At 42.3% G+C, this 16,034-nt stretch overlaps 1 protein-coding gene across 3 annotated transcripts in view; it reads right to left on the bottom strand.

Annotated features, from left to right (window-relative positions):
• Nucleotides 1-2,483: 2,483 nt before the first annotated feature.
• The window catches only part of PCCB (propionyl-CoA carboxylase subunit beta), a 76,254-nt gene continuing 62,703 nt past the window's right edge, over nucleotides 2,484-16,034 (bottom strand). The window contains exons 11-16 of one of the 3 annotated variants that reach the window (XM_045030393.1): nucleotides 13,850-13,957; nucleotides 8,918-9,018; nucleotides 4,408-4,506; nucleotides 4,086-4,179; nucleotides 3,059-3,119; nucleotides 2,484-2,779 (exon numbers count right to left, since the gene is read on the bottom strand). In XM_045030393.1, the coding sequence (XP_044886328.1) occupies nucleotides 3,091-3,119; nucleotides 4,086-4,179; nucleotides 4,408-4,506; nucleotides 8,918-9,018; nucleotides 13,850-13,957 (431 nt within the window). In that variant the 3' untranslated portion in view covers nucleotides 2,484-2,779; nucleotides 3,059-3,090. The other 2 variants (XM_045030391.1, XM_045030394.1) reach the window with 2 other exon arrangements.

The following is a 16,034-nucleotide window of genomic DNA, read 5'->3' on the forward strand; positions in this document are numbered from 1 at the left end:
TAAACAAGCCAAGCTCTTTCCAGTTACTCTTTAACATGAGTGAACCAAAATGTACACAGTATTCCAAATGAGGCCTTACCAGTACCTTGTACAATAGTGTTAAAACTTCCCTATCTCTACTGGAAATGCCTCATCTGACACCTTTTCAGTTGCATCACACTGGTTGCTCACCTACACAACCAGGTTTCTCTCCTCTTCTGTTGCTTTCAACTGATGAGTCCCCAGCTTGTAGCAGAAATTATTATTAGACCCTAAGTGACCTTGCACTTTGTATTATTGAATTTCATCCCATTTCTTTCACTACAGTCTTCAAGGTCATCCAGATCTGCCTGTATAATATTGCAATCTCCTTCTCTATTGATGCTGCCAGCTTCGTTTCATCAGCACACTCCTGCTTTTTGTGCCAATGTCATTAACAAAAATATCAAATAAGACTGATCTCCCCTTTAGCCAGTTCCTATCTTACAATTCTTATACTGATCCCCATCTTCCCTAATTTAATTAATAATTTCCCATGTGGCACCTTATCAAATATTTTACTGAAGTTCAAGTATATAACAACATTTATTGCACTTCCCTTATCTAAAAAACCCAGTTATTTTGATTTTAGTTTCCCTGAACTAGTCACCTGACAATCAGTTAATAATTCCATCTGTTTTATTGTTGTTTCTCCCATTTATCAATTTTAATAATTTGGTTGGTGTTCTTTTAGTAATTTTATCTAAAAATTACTTCGCACTCAGATACCCGTTTCTACCCCATAGTACTACAGTTAGGTATTTAAATCAACTGGATTATGCTGGCTTCAGTCACAGATGTACACTTTGTTGACAGCAGAGGCTGAGTAACCCACCCTGGCCTGTTTACTTCTTTCCTCTAATCATCTCTCTGCCCACCACCTTTTTTTTCTTTCTTTCTTTTTAACCTGCAGGAGGCCCTTTGTGTTCCTGTACTGTTTTATAGCACACATGCATGTAGTCTGATGTCACAGTGTTGGTAGTGGAAAACATTATCAATTGTTCCCTTTCTTTGTGGATTTTAATTTCATTTTCTCAGTGTCATACATACAACAAATAAACCTTATACATGAAAACTAAAAAGTGAAAAATCACACAATTGAAACAATGCCAACATCCTCACACATGGCACCTATACCTGTGTTACAGACCAGGATAGGTTGTGTCTACTGGTTGGAACAGGAGTATGTAGTCAGGAATTGGAGCTCAGGGTCAGAGCTGGAGTCGGAGGCTAGGAATTGGAGCTCAGGGTCAGAACAAGAGTCAAAAGCCAAATGCTAGAGTAAAAAAAGACAGGAATCGGAGCTGAGTGTCAAAAGCCTGTTACCTGAAGCAAAGCAAGACTGGGGAAAGACCGGATCAGGGCTGGAACAAGGTGGGAGCAAGACTGGGAACAAGCAGGTGCAGGAGCTTCCACAGCTGTGGGCGAATGCTCTGAGCAGCCGCTGGACTTAAGAGCCTGTCTGCTGGCTCTTCCCACACTCAGGCAGTGAAGCCAATCAGGCAGCCTACTACAGGCTGGCAGCGCTTGTTAGGTTGCCCAGAGACTGGATCTGCTGTAGGTCCTGATTCCTGACAATCCGCACCATCACACCCACAGGAACAAGGCACCAGTCCCATACACACAAAGCACTGAACACACCAGTCAGTGTGCATTTGGGGAATTTAAATAGCACAAATCTGCATGTTGAAGTGCAGTAATTTTCATACCTTGTTTATTTTCAATTAGCCATCACTAATTTCCACTGTTATATATTAATTTACTTTCTGTCAGGCTCTTGTCACAAAGAGCAATAGAAAGTTGTGATAAAAGTAACAGTGGATTGAGCAATGTCAGGATACTTTAGCACATTTTACACCTTTCATTAAATCCAACTTTAATTAGACAAACAATTAAGTTTCTAACCACCAAGTGTTATTACACCCACATATGAGAATGCAATATCACCCAAAGAGTGTTGCTTCAATGGGTGCATAAAACCAGCTGCTCTGGAAAGAACATCAGAGGAAGTGAAGCTATGGAGCCCAAGAGCAAATTCCTCAAGACTGCACTCAGGATGGTTCCCAATGCTTCAAGAACCCCACCATCAGCACCATTAGAGGGAGCATACTGGGAGTTTTGCCTAACAAATATGATGGGTGCTGTAATGCAGGGACAGAACCAATAGGCCAGGATCCAGAGATGATGCACCATTCCCAGACTGTTGTCCTGCCCAAATCTCAACTATACCAAAGTCTGACTGGATCCAAAGGCATGATTCTCTATTAGAGCCCTTTCTGTCTGTGCCAAACAATGACAGAAAGCCAATGGACTCAAGGGACATTCCTTCCCTGTCTCCATTGCAGAAGATCAGACCATGAGGTCTTGAAATCCATTTGGACTCATGACTTCTAAGGAGGAAGCAATTTCAGGACTGTTGGCTAAATAAAGAATCTGTTAATTAAAAGTAATCATGTAATACCAGATAAAACCATTCTCTCAAAATTTATTGCTACATAATACTTAAGCAAATTAAAATTAAAAGAAATGTTCATAGTGCTAAGTTCAGGTTCTCCACTTTAGCTAAGGAATATATGTATTCAGAACACTTCCCCGTGTCACAAAAGTGGCTTCATTTTGTAGCCAATTCTTCATCATATTCACAGTGGAATGTTCGCATGCTTCTTCCAGGGATTGGATTGCGTTTTGCTAGCCAGCACTTCCAGATCACGGCAAATGCGGATTCGAGTGGTAGAAGGTTCAATGATATCATCAACAAACCCTGTTTAATTTACCAAAAACAAATTACACACAAACACTATTGCCTCCCAACCACAATATATATAGTTGTAATTACTTTGCAACGTCAAAACTATGCAGACACTAAACAATTAATGTATTAGAGAACTGCATGCAATGGTTAATTTATAACTTAACTCGCAAGAGAAGCATTTGAGTTAAACTGACAAAGTTGACAATGTGTTTCAATAACTTAAAACGCTTTGCATAAACTTTATCATCAAATAAGTAAACATTAGAAAGCCAAGAAATTTAGACTTACAGGGGGGCTCAATTCAAGAAGAACTGTAAATTTCATTGGGAAGTTCTATATGTATAGTCTCCTGCAGTTCAAATCAAGTCAGTTCGGTTTACAAATGACAAGATGTATTTTCTGACAATTCTGCAAATTCAACCTGGCATCTGATAGCGAAATTCTGTTTTTTTTCTGGCTCAGGCCCCAACAATAAACACTGCAGTGAAAACATTTAACACTTCTGTTGATAATCCACTAGCCAGGAAACAATCTACCTTGTTGTGCATGCTACCACGCTGTGCTACTGACAGGACTAAAACGTGGTACAAATGAATATACTGATCAGTAGAGTAAGCAGATGTAACTAAAACATACAGGGAACTGATCGTCTGATTGAGAAAGAGCCATTTCTACACACCCATTTTTCAGAGTAAAAATGCACTTTAAGGTTCAACTTATAAGAAATGAACTTTTAAATATATGGAAATACAGAATTACATCTACTACTACAACAACAAAAACTAAGGGCCCTTGGCCGACCACCTAGGGCAGCAGTGTATGTTGGGGAACTGAAGCTGAGCCAGAAGTCTGGTCCCTTCTAAAGTTGACCAGCACACCTCATTAAACTCCCCCAGACTGTCAGAGTGCTCCCAAGTACTATGGAAGTTGTCCAGGTTTTGAAATACCTCTCACATTTAGAACATTTTTATTACGCTTATCAGCACCTCAGACATGACCCTGTGTCCTACATATCGCCAGTGCTTCAAAGAAATTGTATTAGAAGCCCTTCAGATGTGTTGTTTTGTAGCTGGAATTTGGAAAAAAAATTAAAAAAACAAAAATAAAAATGTAAGAGCGTTTGAATAACTTCCAAACTATGATTAGTGCCACTTTAATTCCTAAATCCCTTGTCTTTCAAATGCCCTGTGAGATTAAACTAATATTTGATCAAAGTGTTAGCCGTGACCATAGACCACACAAGTGAAATTTGACTCTCAAAGGACTTTAACCAAGGAATTTAAGAAAGGAACTTGAAGAACAAAGTCCCAGATACCTCTGACAGCCGCAGGGAAGGGATTTGCAAATTTATTCACATATTCTGCCTCTGCATCTGTTTCTTTTCCTCTGAAAATGATCTGGACAGCACCCTAGAAAGACATACAAACATGCCCTGAAACTGGACTGAAATAATTGATCCATCTTGAAAAAAAAACCCTTTTATTTAAGGCATAGGATTTAAAGCACTACAATAAAAGCTGTGCTATAAACTAATAAGATACTTCAGAGAAAAATCAGTTGTATTCATCTCAGCAAGCCGCCTCCAATGATTTTTCAGAGATAGCTATGGCTGCTGGAAGTCAGAAGTGAAACACTACCTTTGCACCCATTACTGCAACCTCTGCTGTAGGCCATGCGTAATTAACATCTCCTCGTAAATGTTTCGAACTCATCACATCATATGCACCCCCATAAGCCTAGAAGAAACAAAGTCATTGATATCAGACAAGTGCACAACAGCAACAAACTAAATCCCTTCTGCAAGTATTGCCATTCTAGAGACAAGGACACACTGAAGAGAGCCCAAGTTGGTCCATTTCGAGAGCAACTGCTCAGCATTAGCATAACTTTGCTCGAAACTTCACAGGAAGCCTGTGTCCAGGTTAACCTCTATCAGAAGCACTAAAGTGAGACAGCGGAGGTGTCTAAACCTAATGACATGAAAGTACAACTTTTACTATCTGCTTTTCTAAATGTGTCCATCACAAAGGCCTCCTCCTTCCTCATCACAAAAGGGTTAATGTATTGAAAGTACAGTAGTGCCATAATACACACCTGCTGGTCTCGACTCAGAAAGACCTTTAGAAAATGACAAACAAGTTGTCATTGCAGGTTGGGAATGGTACTTCTGAGCAAAACTGTACCAGAATGAAAAAAGAAAACTGAACAAATTCAGTTGATACTATCCTCATCTTTATGGTTCTATCAAATAACCAATTAGTGCAGAATCAAGACATCCAATTTTAGCATCTATATTCTTATATTGCTGGTATCAGCAGTGTAATCAATGCTGAACATAAAAAAAGAGAAATAAAAAGTTATCTTAAGAGTTCAGAAATTTATATGAAAATAATGTGTTGCCAAGTCATGAAACAGTGAATCTGCAGCAACTAATGAGAACATAAGAATGGCCACACTGGATCAGACCAATGGTCCATATTGCCTAGTATCCTGTCTTCCGACAGTGGCCAATGCCAGGTGCTTCAGAGAGAACGAACAGAACAGGTAATCATCGAGGGGATCCCATCACCCACTCCCCAGAAACTAGGGACACCCAGAGCATGGGGATGCATCCCTGACCATTTTGGCTAATAGCCTTTGATGGACCTATCCTCCATCAACTTATCTCAGTCTTTTATGAACCCAGTTATACTTTTGGTCTTCACAACATCCCCTAGCAATGAATTTCACAGGTTGATTGAGCGCTGTGTGAAGAAGTACTTCCTTTTGTTTGTTTTAAACTTGCTGCCTATTAATTTCATTGGGTGACCACTGCTTCTTGTGTTATGTGAAGAGGTAAACAACACTTCCGTATTTACTTTCTCCACACCATTCATGATTCTAGAGACATTTATCATATCACCCCTTAGTCATTTTAGCTTGGAAAAGGAGAAGTCCCAGGCTTTTTAATCTCTCCTCATATGGAAGCTGTTCCATACCCTTCATCATTTTTGTTGCCCTTCTCTGTGCCTTTTCCATTTCTAATATATCTTTTATAAGATGGGGCAACCAGAAATGCATGCAGGATTCAAGGTGTGGGTATATCATGGATTTATATAGTGGCATTATGATCTTTTCTGTCTCATTATCTATCCCTTTCCTAGTGGGTTCCTAACATTCTGTTAGCTTTTTTGACTGGCGCTGCACCAGTGGATATTGAGTGGATGTTTCCAGAGTACTATCCACAATGACTAAGATCTTTTTCTTGAATGGTAGCAGCTAATTTAGATGCCATCATTTTGTATGTATAGTTGGGATTATGTTTTCCAATGTGCATTACTTTGCATTATCAACATTGAATTTCATCTGCCATTTTGTTGCCCGGTCACCAAGTTTTATGAGATCCTTTGTAACTCTTCGCAATCTGCTTTGGACTTAGCTGTCTTGAGTAATTTTGTATCTGCAAATTTTGCCTCCTCATTGTTTACCCATTTTTCCAGATCATTTATGAATATGTTGAACAGTACTGATCCCAGTACAGATCCTTGGGGGACACCACTATTTATTTCTCTCCACTCTGAAAATTGACCATTTATTTTTGTCCTTTGTTTCATGTCTTTTATCCAGTTACTGATCCATAAGAGGACCTTCCCTCTTATCCTATGACTGCTTACTTTGCATAAAAACTTTGGTGAAGGACTTTGTCAAAGGTCTTCTGAAAATCCAAGTACACTATATCCACTGGATCACCCTTCTCCACATGTTTGTTGACCCCTTCAAAGAATTCTAATAGAGTAATGAGGCATGATTTCCCTTTACAAAGCCATGTTGAATCTTCCCCAACACATGATGTTCATCTATCTGTGTGATAATTCTGTTCGTTACTATAGTTTTGAAAAATTTGCATGATACTGAACTTAGGCTTACTGTCCTGCAATTGCTAGGATCGCCTCTGGAGCCTTTTTAAAAAATAGCTATCCCTACTGCCATTTCGTACAGAGGCTGATTTAAATGATAGGTTACAAACTACACTTAGTAGTTCTGCAATTTCACATTTGAATTCCTTCAGAACTCTTGAAGGAATACTATGTGGTCCTGGTGACTTATTACTGTTTAATTTACCAATTTGTTCCAAAACCTCCTCTACTGACACCTCAATCTGGGACAGCTCCTCAGATCTGTCACCTAAAAAGAATGGCTCAAGTGTAGGAATCTCCCTCACATCCTATGCAGTAAAGACTGATGCAAAGAATTTATTTAGCTTCTCTGCAATGGCCTTATATTCCTTGAGTGCTCCTTTAGCACCTTGATTGTCCAGTGGCCCACTGCTTATTTGGCTGGCTTCCTGGTTCTGATGTACTTTAAAATGTTTTTGCAATCCTTTTTGGCAATCTTTCTGGCTTAGTTAGTAGCTGTCCTCATGGAAAACACTTTCTCCCCATGTTTTCAAAGTTGCTTTTTTTCTCCTGTAGACTCACTCTCACAGGCCTGTTCAGATCTAAATTTCTCAGCTCTACTCTTATGATTCAGAATTGTGACAGGATCAAGTAGAAGCCAGTTGGATGCAAAATCTGTACAGTGCTGTAAAGATGTGATCTGAGAACTCAATCATCACCTTAAGTTTTTCTTCATCTGTCCTCTTGGAGGAACCTACCTTTACATGACAGCAGAACAGTACTTCCACGGACTTCTTAATATTCTCTGATGGGCAATTATTCAGATTTTTCATTGGGTGCTGGACCCAAATATGTCTCAGTGTTGCAATGCAGTTTCCACAGGGTGAGCAGCTAAAGCCATCTCTGCTAGTCCTTATTCTAAAAGCAAATGTTGCACAGGCAAAAGAGGCTCACAGGGATACCCCTGGCACAAACAGTGCTGGCATATGAGAAGGAAGGCGTTTTTACTCCACAAGGCCCACAATCTGAAGACTGGGCATTTCACTTTGTCGGCCATTTCAAACAATCAGGAACTAGCCAACCAAACTTAATAATAATAATAATTATTATTATTTTACTACTAATGATGAATTACAATAAACACACACTAAGTTTCAGTTAAAGTAGAACTGCACAAGAGAAAGGGAAAGAGGAATGATTAGGGTCCCAAGACCACTTGTGATGCTACACACAGAGGGAACAGTCATGATTTATAACACTGGGCTCCATATGTAACACTCATGGTTACACAGCTCTGAACATTCTGGGACCATTGAGTCAGGGCATGCATCTTCCAAAACGAGGATCTGAAGGGGCTCAAGGAGCAGGTTCTTAGTGATATGGACAGAGAAGAAATAGGGAGAGATTAGACAGGAAGAAGCAGTAGCAGGGTTTGATGAATGTATTATGCTACAAGGAGGAGTCAAAATGACCCCAGGGTGGCAAGCTTAGGAGAAAGGGAGGATTCTGGAGTTTTTAACAATAGAGAAAGTAGGGAGAAGGGTAGAAAGATAAGTTCTTATAAGCAGATAAGAAGAGTGTCTTATAAGCAGTTCAAAAGGTGAGGTTGAACCGAGAAGGAAAAGCGAGATGATGGTAGCTGAACCCCTGAGAGCAGCTAAGGTATATAGAGTTTGCAATTACAAGGCACCTATCAGTACGGTGTCTAACAGAAACAACAGAAAGATAGGAACAGAAGAGCAAAGGGAAGGATACTGAGGACAGAGTTTTGAGGGACAATGAAAAAGCATAAGATAGAGGAGCAGCCATGTAAGGAAATGTTAACAGAGCAGCAGAGGAGGAAGGAGAAGAACACAGACTTATCACAGCTCCAGGAGGAGAGGCAATAGAAGGATTCAATTGTCTAAAGTGACAAAAAGTTCAGAGAATGCCAAGTCTGGATCTGGCCAGAGTTAGGTCATTTGTGACCTCAGTGAGAGAAATTCAGTGACGTGGAGGGGACAGACACTTGTCTGCAAGAGATCCAAGTGAGGAAATGAAGGTGAGAGCAGACAGACTATTGAAGGAGCTTAGTGGTAAAGGGCAGGGAGGAGTTGTAGCAACATTCTGACAGGTGAATAGAGACATAAGCTACTTGAAAGTTGAAAGAAAGAAGCCTTATGAGAGAGGAAGCAAGAGACAACAGGAGTCCAGAAGGAAGTTGCCTCTGAATAACATTACTTCTAGCAGAACAGGAAGCCCTGGAGAACACCAAGAAATAATGACACCTTACCTTTCTGGTGATGATAGTAATTTTGGGCACAGTTGCTTCTGCAAAGGCAAATAGTAGTTTTGCACCATGACGTATGATTCCTCCATATTCCTGAGCTGTGCCTAAAAATTATTAGAACCAAAAAACCTTTTCAGGAAAGTTACCAAAAACACATCACTTCACGTGGACAGCTCTCTCCAGGTGCTGCCAGCATGTCAGCTAGCACTTATCAAAGCCGCACACCCCCAGTGGTGTTTACTGTACAAGAGTGTTCTCCACATCTCCATGCTGGACAATAGGGTAAGGAAAGCTCATATGGAGAACTGCAATGAATGTATACTGCAGGTGTATAGCAGCTATATGGTATCACAATACCATAAAAATATTGTTAATAGGTTCCCTCTTGGTGGCAAATTTTGGTTCAGCTGAAAATAGTACGAGACCTCAACCTATTTATCAGAGAAAAATTCCTCCTTATCTGCTAATTTCACTTCTCTGGAAACATAATACTCTGACATGGAGAAGGATGTGTTTTTTCACTTCAGACTCAAGGGCAGTTCAAAGCCATTATTCAGGGTCAGCTGCAGGAAAAGACATTCCCTCCTAGAACTTGCCAGAGCTGTGAATCCTACACAAAAGAATAATTACAAAAACAGACAGCAAAGACAATCTCAGGCCATACTTGAAAACAAATACTGGGCTCCCACGGGCAAACTGCAATTAATTTGGGTAAGAAAACATCAGTGAGACACAGCAGCTCTGGTGAGTTACAGTGAAAAGGAACGAAAGATAAAAATCTGTGCCCTAATTACACTTCTCCCAACATAAAGCAGTCATAAGGGGAGGATTTGCTGACATGTCCTTTCTTAGAAGTGAAATGAGCAGGCAGGCAAAGAGTTTTCCTCCATCACTCTGAGGTCCTGGGTTCCCCTGAAGGTTGAGGAATCATTCCTTTGGTTCTAATGATGGAAATATAGCTGCAAGAGACACCATCCTGAACTTCTGAGACTTGGCAAAGTTGTTTAGGAATCTTAGATCTAAAATATCAATCTCTACCCCCCATTCTTTTTCGGGACCAGAAAATATTTGGAATAGAATCTTTTCCCTCTGTGCTTAATAGGAAATAGTTCCACAGCTCCCATTCACAGAAGTGAGTCAACTTCTTGCTTTAACAGGTGTTCATGAGAGGAATTGCTGAGGAGAAACAGGATGGGGGTGGGTATACTGGAGGAAGGTAACATTTCCCAGATTTTATAATCTCCAGCACCCATTTATCCAATGTGATTCTCTTCCACGTGGGAAGACAGCGGGATAGATAGTTTCTGAAGGGTGGAAGGTGGTAAAAATGGTGTATATATAGCTCAATTTAGTTGGACAGTTCTGGGCCCTCAACCAGCCCATCGAAACTGATGCTTGGATGATGATGATGGTTCTGTAGTGGGTGCAGAGGGAGCAGGTGGTCTCTTTCTCTGGAATCTCAATTTTTTCCTGGGTGGTTCAAACAGTCTCTGGGATCTGGAGAATGAACTGGGGCAGGATCTTTGAGCCATTTGGGATCTACTAAACCTTCATTTGTTTATAGGTGTGTAAGTCCCAAGAGATCTCAGAGTGACTCTGGAATCCTTAAAGGTATGCAATTAATCACCAGAGGTCCCTGTGAACAGTTTGAGGCCATCAAAGGGAAGGTCCTCAGCCATGCTTTGGACATCCCTTGGAAATCCAGACAGCTGGAACTAGGAAATCCCTCCACATGACCATTGCCATAGACCTGGATTGAGCAGCAGTGTTGGCTGTGTCCAATGAGGCCTGTAGCGATGTTCTGGTTAACAGCTGACCCTTGTTAACAACAGCTTGAAACTGGACACACTGATCAGCTGGCAGATGCTCATTAAAGGTGGTGATTTTGGCATAATTTGAATGACTGTATTTAGCTATGAGAGTTTGACAGTTCACAATCCTAAATTGAAAAGTCACGGATGAGTAGTCTTTCTGTTGAATAGATCAAAGCATTTTTGGTTGTTAACAAATCGCATAGCCTTTGCATGATATCATCTGCCATGTTCGTTCACTGCCTCCACAACCAGTGAGTTCAGAATTGGATGGGCGAACAGAAATTCAGAGTCTTTAGCTGGGATTTAATATTTCTTACTGACTCATTTACACATCAACGGAATTGTCACAGAGGCCCACCAGATGGATTTCGCAAGATCCACCAGGGCCTCATTTATAGGCAGGGCAGCTCGGGTAGAGGGAGTTCATTGGAGGATGTCCAGGAGCTTATGTTGTGACTTTCAAGGGAATCTAGAGGGAATCTGCAATGTGCTTCATTAACTCTTGGAAATGTCTGAACTCATCAGCCACAGACAATAGGGGAGGCATAACCACCTCATATGGGAAGAGTGATGGGGCAGCTGCCCCTCACTGTTAGAAAAGGGGTTAAAAGCAGCCTATTAGAAAGGGGCTGAGAGGAGTAGCCAGTCATGGCCCGGCAGGCTGATACAAGAAGGGCTGCAAGGCAGAGCAGAGTTCAGTAGCTGACTGAAGCTCCAGAGGAGAAGACCAGGCTCCTAGCAGGAGGAAGGAGCGCCAGCACCTGGGACAGAGCAGTGCTGCAAGCAGGGACCAGGGGAGCTAGAGAGAGAGCTCCTGGCTGGCTGCTAGGGCCTGCAGACTGAGGCCCTGAGGTAAGGGCAGAAGAGAGTGCTGGAGCCACATGGTAAGCGGCCCTGGGACAATGGACTGCAGTTGCCACTGAGGGAGTGGCTGGACAGAGATTGCAGGTCCCCTGGAGAGACTGCAGGTCCCCTGAAAGGGGGGGGGGAACACAGAGTGTGGCACAGCCAGAGGGCAGTGTCACTAAAGATGATGCCACAGTCCTGGGAGTGGTGCGAGTCCTGGTACAAAAGAGATGGGAGCAATGCACCACCAGACGAGAGTGCCCTGGGAAGCAGAGCTAATTCCCATGACAGCCGGCAGGAGGCGCCAGAATGGTGATTCACACCCCGTCACAGGGAGTAATCTCTATCTGCCCTAGTCTCCTGTTTCTCAAAGGGTTTTTGTGCCTGAGGCAATGGAGTAGGAGGAGCTGAAGCAGACAAGCGTCTCCTCCATATTCCCCACAAGAAACTAGGGGCCTGGGAAAATTGCTGATGATATGAAGCCCAAGGATCACAGTATGGCTAATGGAGAGGTCTGAAAGGCATCAGGAGTGGCATCCATTGGTTGCTCGAATAGGTCAGAGGAACCTGGGGCCTGTCTTTGGTGGAACTCCCCGTTCTTGTCAAAAGCGTCAGGATGGAAATCACTTTTCTGAAGTGTTGGGGAGCACTGGATCGAAATTTTCAAATTGGAGGAAAATTCCTCCTCTTTAAGAGGGGGAGCCCCAGCATTCTGAAAGTGTTGGAGAGTCAAGCAGCACCAGGGGACAGGTCCCACCTCCATGACCATGCTTGTCTTGGTACCGATAACTTCTTACTACCAACTAACAAGGGAGACTCAGGCATCTACAAAAGAAATAGATCCCTTGAGAATCTGAATCCTGCAGTACTCGGTGGGTTTGAAGAGCAGGGCTCCGTTCTGTTTTTGGTACTGAGGGTATATGCTGCCCTGGCAAGTCCACTCTAGTCAAAGTAGACAGTACCGATGAGGATGCCTCAGGGGCCACCGAGACCATATGACAGGCATATCTTCCTGGTACTGAGGCCAAATTGGATGTAGACGGTAATGAAAATTTTGTGGGTACTGTCCTCTGAGAAGTGGAATATTTTGATGATGCAGTGTCCTGCTTGTGCAGCACTGAATGTTTCATTACTGAGTTATGCTTGCTGCCCTTTTTCTCTGCTGAGCCCGGAGCCCTGGTTAGAGAATCAATACTAAGAGCGTCTGGAGCCTCAGTTGTACCCAGGGTAGAATGTGAGGTTTCCACAGCGGTCTTGTTCTGTGGGGACCAAAGTCTTTTTGAGGTGGCATCTTTCTGTGGGAATGACTCAGTATTCTGTGGGTATTCTCTGTGGATTTACTTCGGGTAGACCAAGGTAAATGTGCCGAAGTTGACAGGGCACCGTGTTCACTCAGCACTGATGTCGGTGGGTGGGAGGGAGGTGGTCTCCTGGCCTGGATCTGAGGCTGGTTGGAGGAAATGCTCCATCATTAAGAGTCTGTTTTAGCTCCTAATTTTTTCTTGCCCTGTCCTTAAAAGCAGTGCAGATGGAACACCTTTGTTGGATATGAGACTCTCCCACGCAGCAGATACAATTGGAATGTCCATCGTTGACCAGGATGGCCTCCCGGCAAGAGATGCACTGCTTGAAGCCCAGAGAGCCTGGCATACCCCAGGGTAACAGTTTGTAGGAGGGGAAGGTCCCCCTCCCCAAAGGGGAAAGAGATTGAAAGTCTCTTCTTTATCAGGGCTCTGAGTAGAAGAACTGCTGGAAGCACATACTGCAGCTGTTCTGACACAAGTGGTCAACTGGGAATTCACGCCCGACTGGCCTTTTCTCCCCACATCACAAGTCAGGAGAACTAATAGATGATGCAGTGGGTTTGCTCTCAACTGCACCTTTGCAGGAACAATCTCTCTCACACCTCCCGAGGCAGCAGTGCAGCTCTGCACAGCCTTAACACAAGGCAGAGTAGCAACACTATAGCTGAGCCCTTTTTCAGGTACTTGGAATCTCAAAATAACAAGGAAATGCAGAGCAAGTGAAGTGCAAATAACTTCTGATCTAGCTGTGATGAGGGCAGGATTTCTGGGGTTCTGGCAAGGAAACAGCCCATCTTTGGCTGGGCCCTGCATGATGACTTTGCAACTGCTCTGGCACAGACAGGGGATGAACACACCCTACCTAACAAACACAACCTTAGATAAAGAAACAAAGAGAAATGGTATTAAATATCCTAGCCCGACTGCCCTCCCTCCCCAATCATAGGGAGTTACAAATACAGAGGGCCTACCTGGCAGAAATCCAGGAACATCCACAAAAGTGATCAGAGGAATGTTGAAAGCATCGCAGAATCGAACAAAACGGGCTCCCTTCACAGAAGAATTTATGTCTAAACACCCTAGTGTTCAAAAACAGAGAGGACGACATATTTTATGAGGCTTTTAAACTGTTCTATTAAATTCTAACCTTCTGATAGTGCATTCAGGGTACTATCAGGATCTCACTATATAGATTTTCTGTATTATCTTGTATTTCATCCAAATTATTCTTGTTTCTGTATTTCTAGTTGTGGAGGACTATTGTTTGTCTGGATCGTGATGTTCCCCCCTTCACTTCACTTCAAGGTCATGGATAAAAAAATTTAAAACACCTAAGTCTAACTGAAAGTCAGAGAGACCTAGGTGCTTTTAATATTATGGGATATTCTCCCATAATAATATAGCATGCTATAGGATTATATTACTTTAACACTAAGAATGTGACATGTATTCTATCTGTATTAATTTCATATTATTTCTTTGTATTGCAACCACACAGAGAGGCCTCAATCAGACAGTGATGCGTTGTGGTAAGTGCTGTACAATTCAATGAGAGACAGTTCCTGCCCCAAAGAGCTTACAATCAAACAGTGCCATTTTAAAGTATCCTTTTTTCTTTTCATTGCCATAAACCTTAGATAACTTCATCATTAAACATTATACTCACAGACTTTAAGGTCAGAAGGGACCATTATGATCATCTAGTCTGACCTCCTGCACAACGCAGGCCACAGAATATTACTCACTCCTGTAACAAACCCTGCAACAAACCCCTAACCTATGTCTGAGTTACTGAAGTCCTCAAAATGTGATTTAAAGACCTCAAGGTGCAGAGAATCCTCCAGCAAGTGACCCGTGCCCCATGCTGCAGAGGAAGGCGAAAAACCTCCAGCGCTTCTGCCAATCTGCCCTGGAGGAAAATTCCTTCCCAACCCCAAATATGGCGATCAGCTAAACCCTGAGCATGTGGGCAAGACTCACCAGCCAGACACCCAGGAAAGAATTCTCTGTAGTAACTCAGATTCTACTCCATCTAACGTCCCATCACAAGCCATTGGGCATATTTACCACTAGTAGTCAAAGACGAATTAATTGCCAAAATTAGGCTATCCAATTATACCATCCCCTCCATAAATTTATCAAGCTTAGTCTTGAAGCCAGATATGTCTTTTGCCCCCACTTCTCCCCTTGGAAGGCTGTTCCAGAACTTCACTCCTCTGATGGTTAGAAACCTTTGTCTAATTTCAAGTCTAAACTTCCTGATAGCCAGTTTATATCCATTTGTTCTTGTGTCCACATTGGTACTGAGCTTAAATAATTCCTCTCCCTCCCTGGTTTTATTCCTCTGATATATTTATAGAGAGCAGCAAAGAGTTCTGTGGCACCTTATAGACTAACAGACGTATTGGAGCATGAGCTTTCGTGGATGTCATGCATCCGATGAAGTGGGTATTCACCCATGAAAGCTCATGCTCCAATACGTCTGTTAGTCTATAAGGTGCCAAAGGACTCTCTGCTGCTTTTACAGATCCAGACTAGCACGGCTACCCCTCTGATATTTATAGAGAGCAATCATATCTCCCCTCAGCCTCCTTTTGGTTAGGCTAAACAAGCCAAGCTCTTTGAGTATCCTTGCATAAGACAGGTTTTCCATTCCTCGGATCATCCTAGTAGCCTCTCTCTGAACCTGTTCCAGTTTGAATTCATCTTTCTTAAACATGGAAGATCAGAACTGCACACAGTATTCCAGATGAGGTCTCACCAGTGCCTTGTATAACGGTACTAACACCTCCTTATCTCTACTGGAAATACCTTGCCTGATGCATCCCAAAACCGCATTAGCTTTTTTCACGGTCTTATCACATTGGCGGATCATACACATCCTGTGATCAACCAATACTCCGAGGTCTTTCTCCTCCTCTGTTACTTCCAACTGATGCCTCCCTAGCTTATAACAATAGTTCTTGTTATTAATCCCTAAATGCATGACCTTGCACTTTTCACTATTAAATTTCATTCTATTACTATTACTCCATTTTACAAGGTCATCCAGATCTTCCTGTATGATATCCAGGTCCTTCTCTGTATTGGCAATACCTCCCAGCTTTGTGTCATCCGCAAACTTTATTAGCACATTCCCACTTTTTGTGCCAAGGT

Source organism: Mauremys mutica, chromosome 9 (assembly GCF_020497125.1).
Source record: "Mauremys mutica isolate MM-2020 ecotype Southern chromosome 9, ASM2049712v1, whole genome shotgun sequence".
Lineage (NCBI taxonomy): Eukaryota > Metazoa > Chordata > Testudines > Geoemydidae > Mauremys > Mauremys mutica.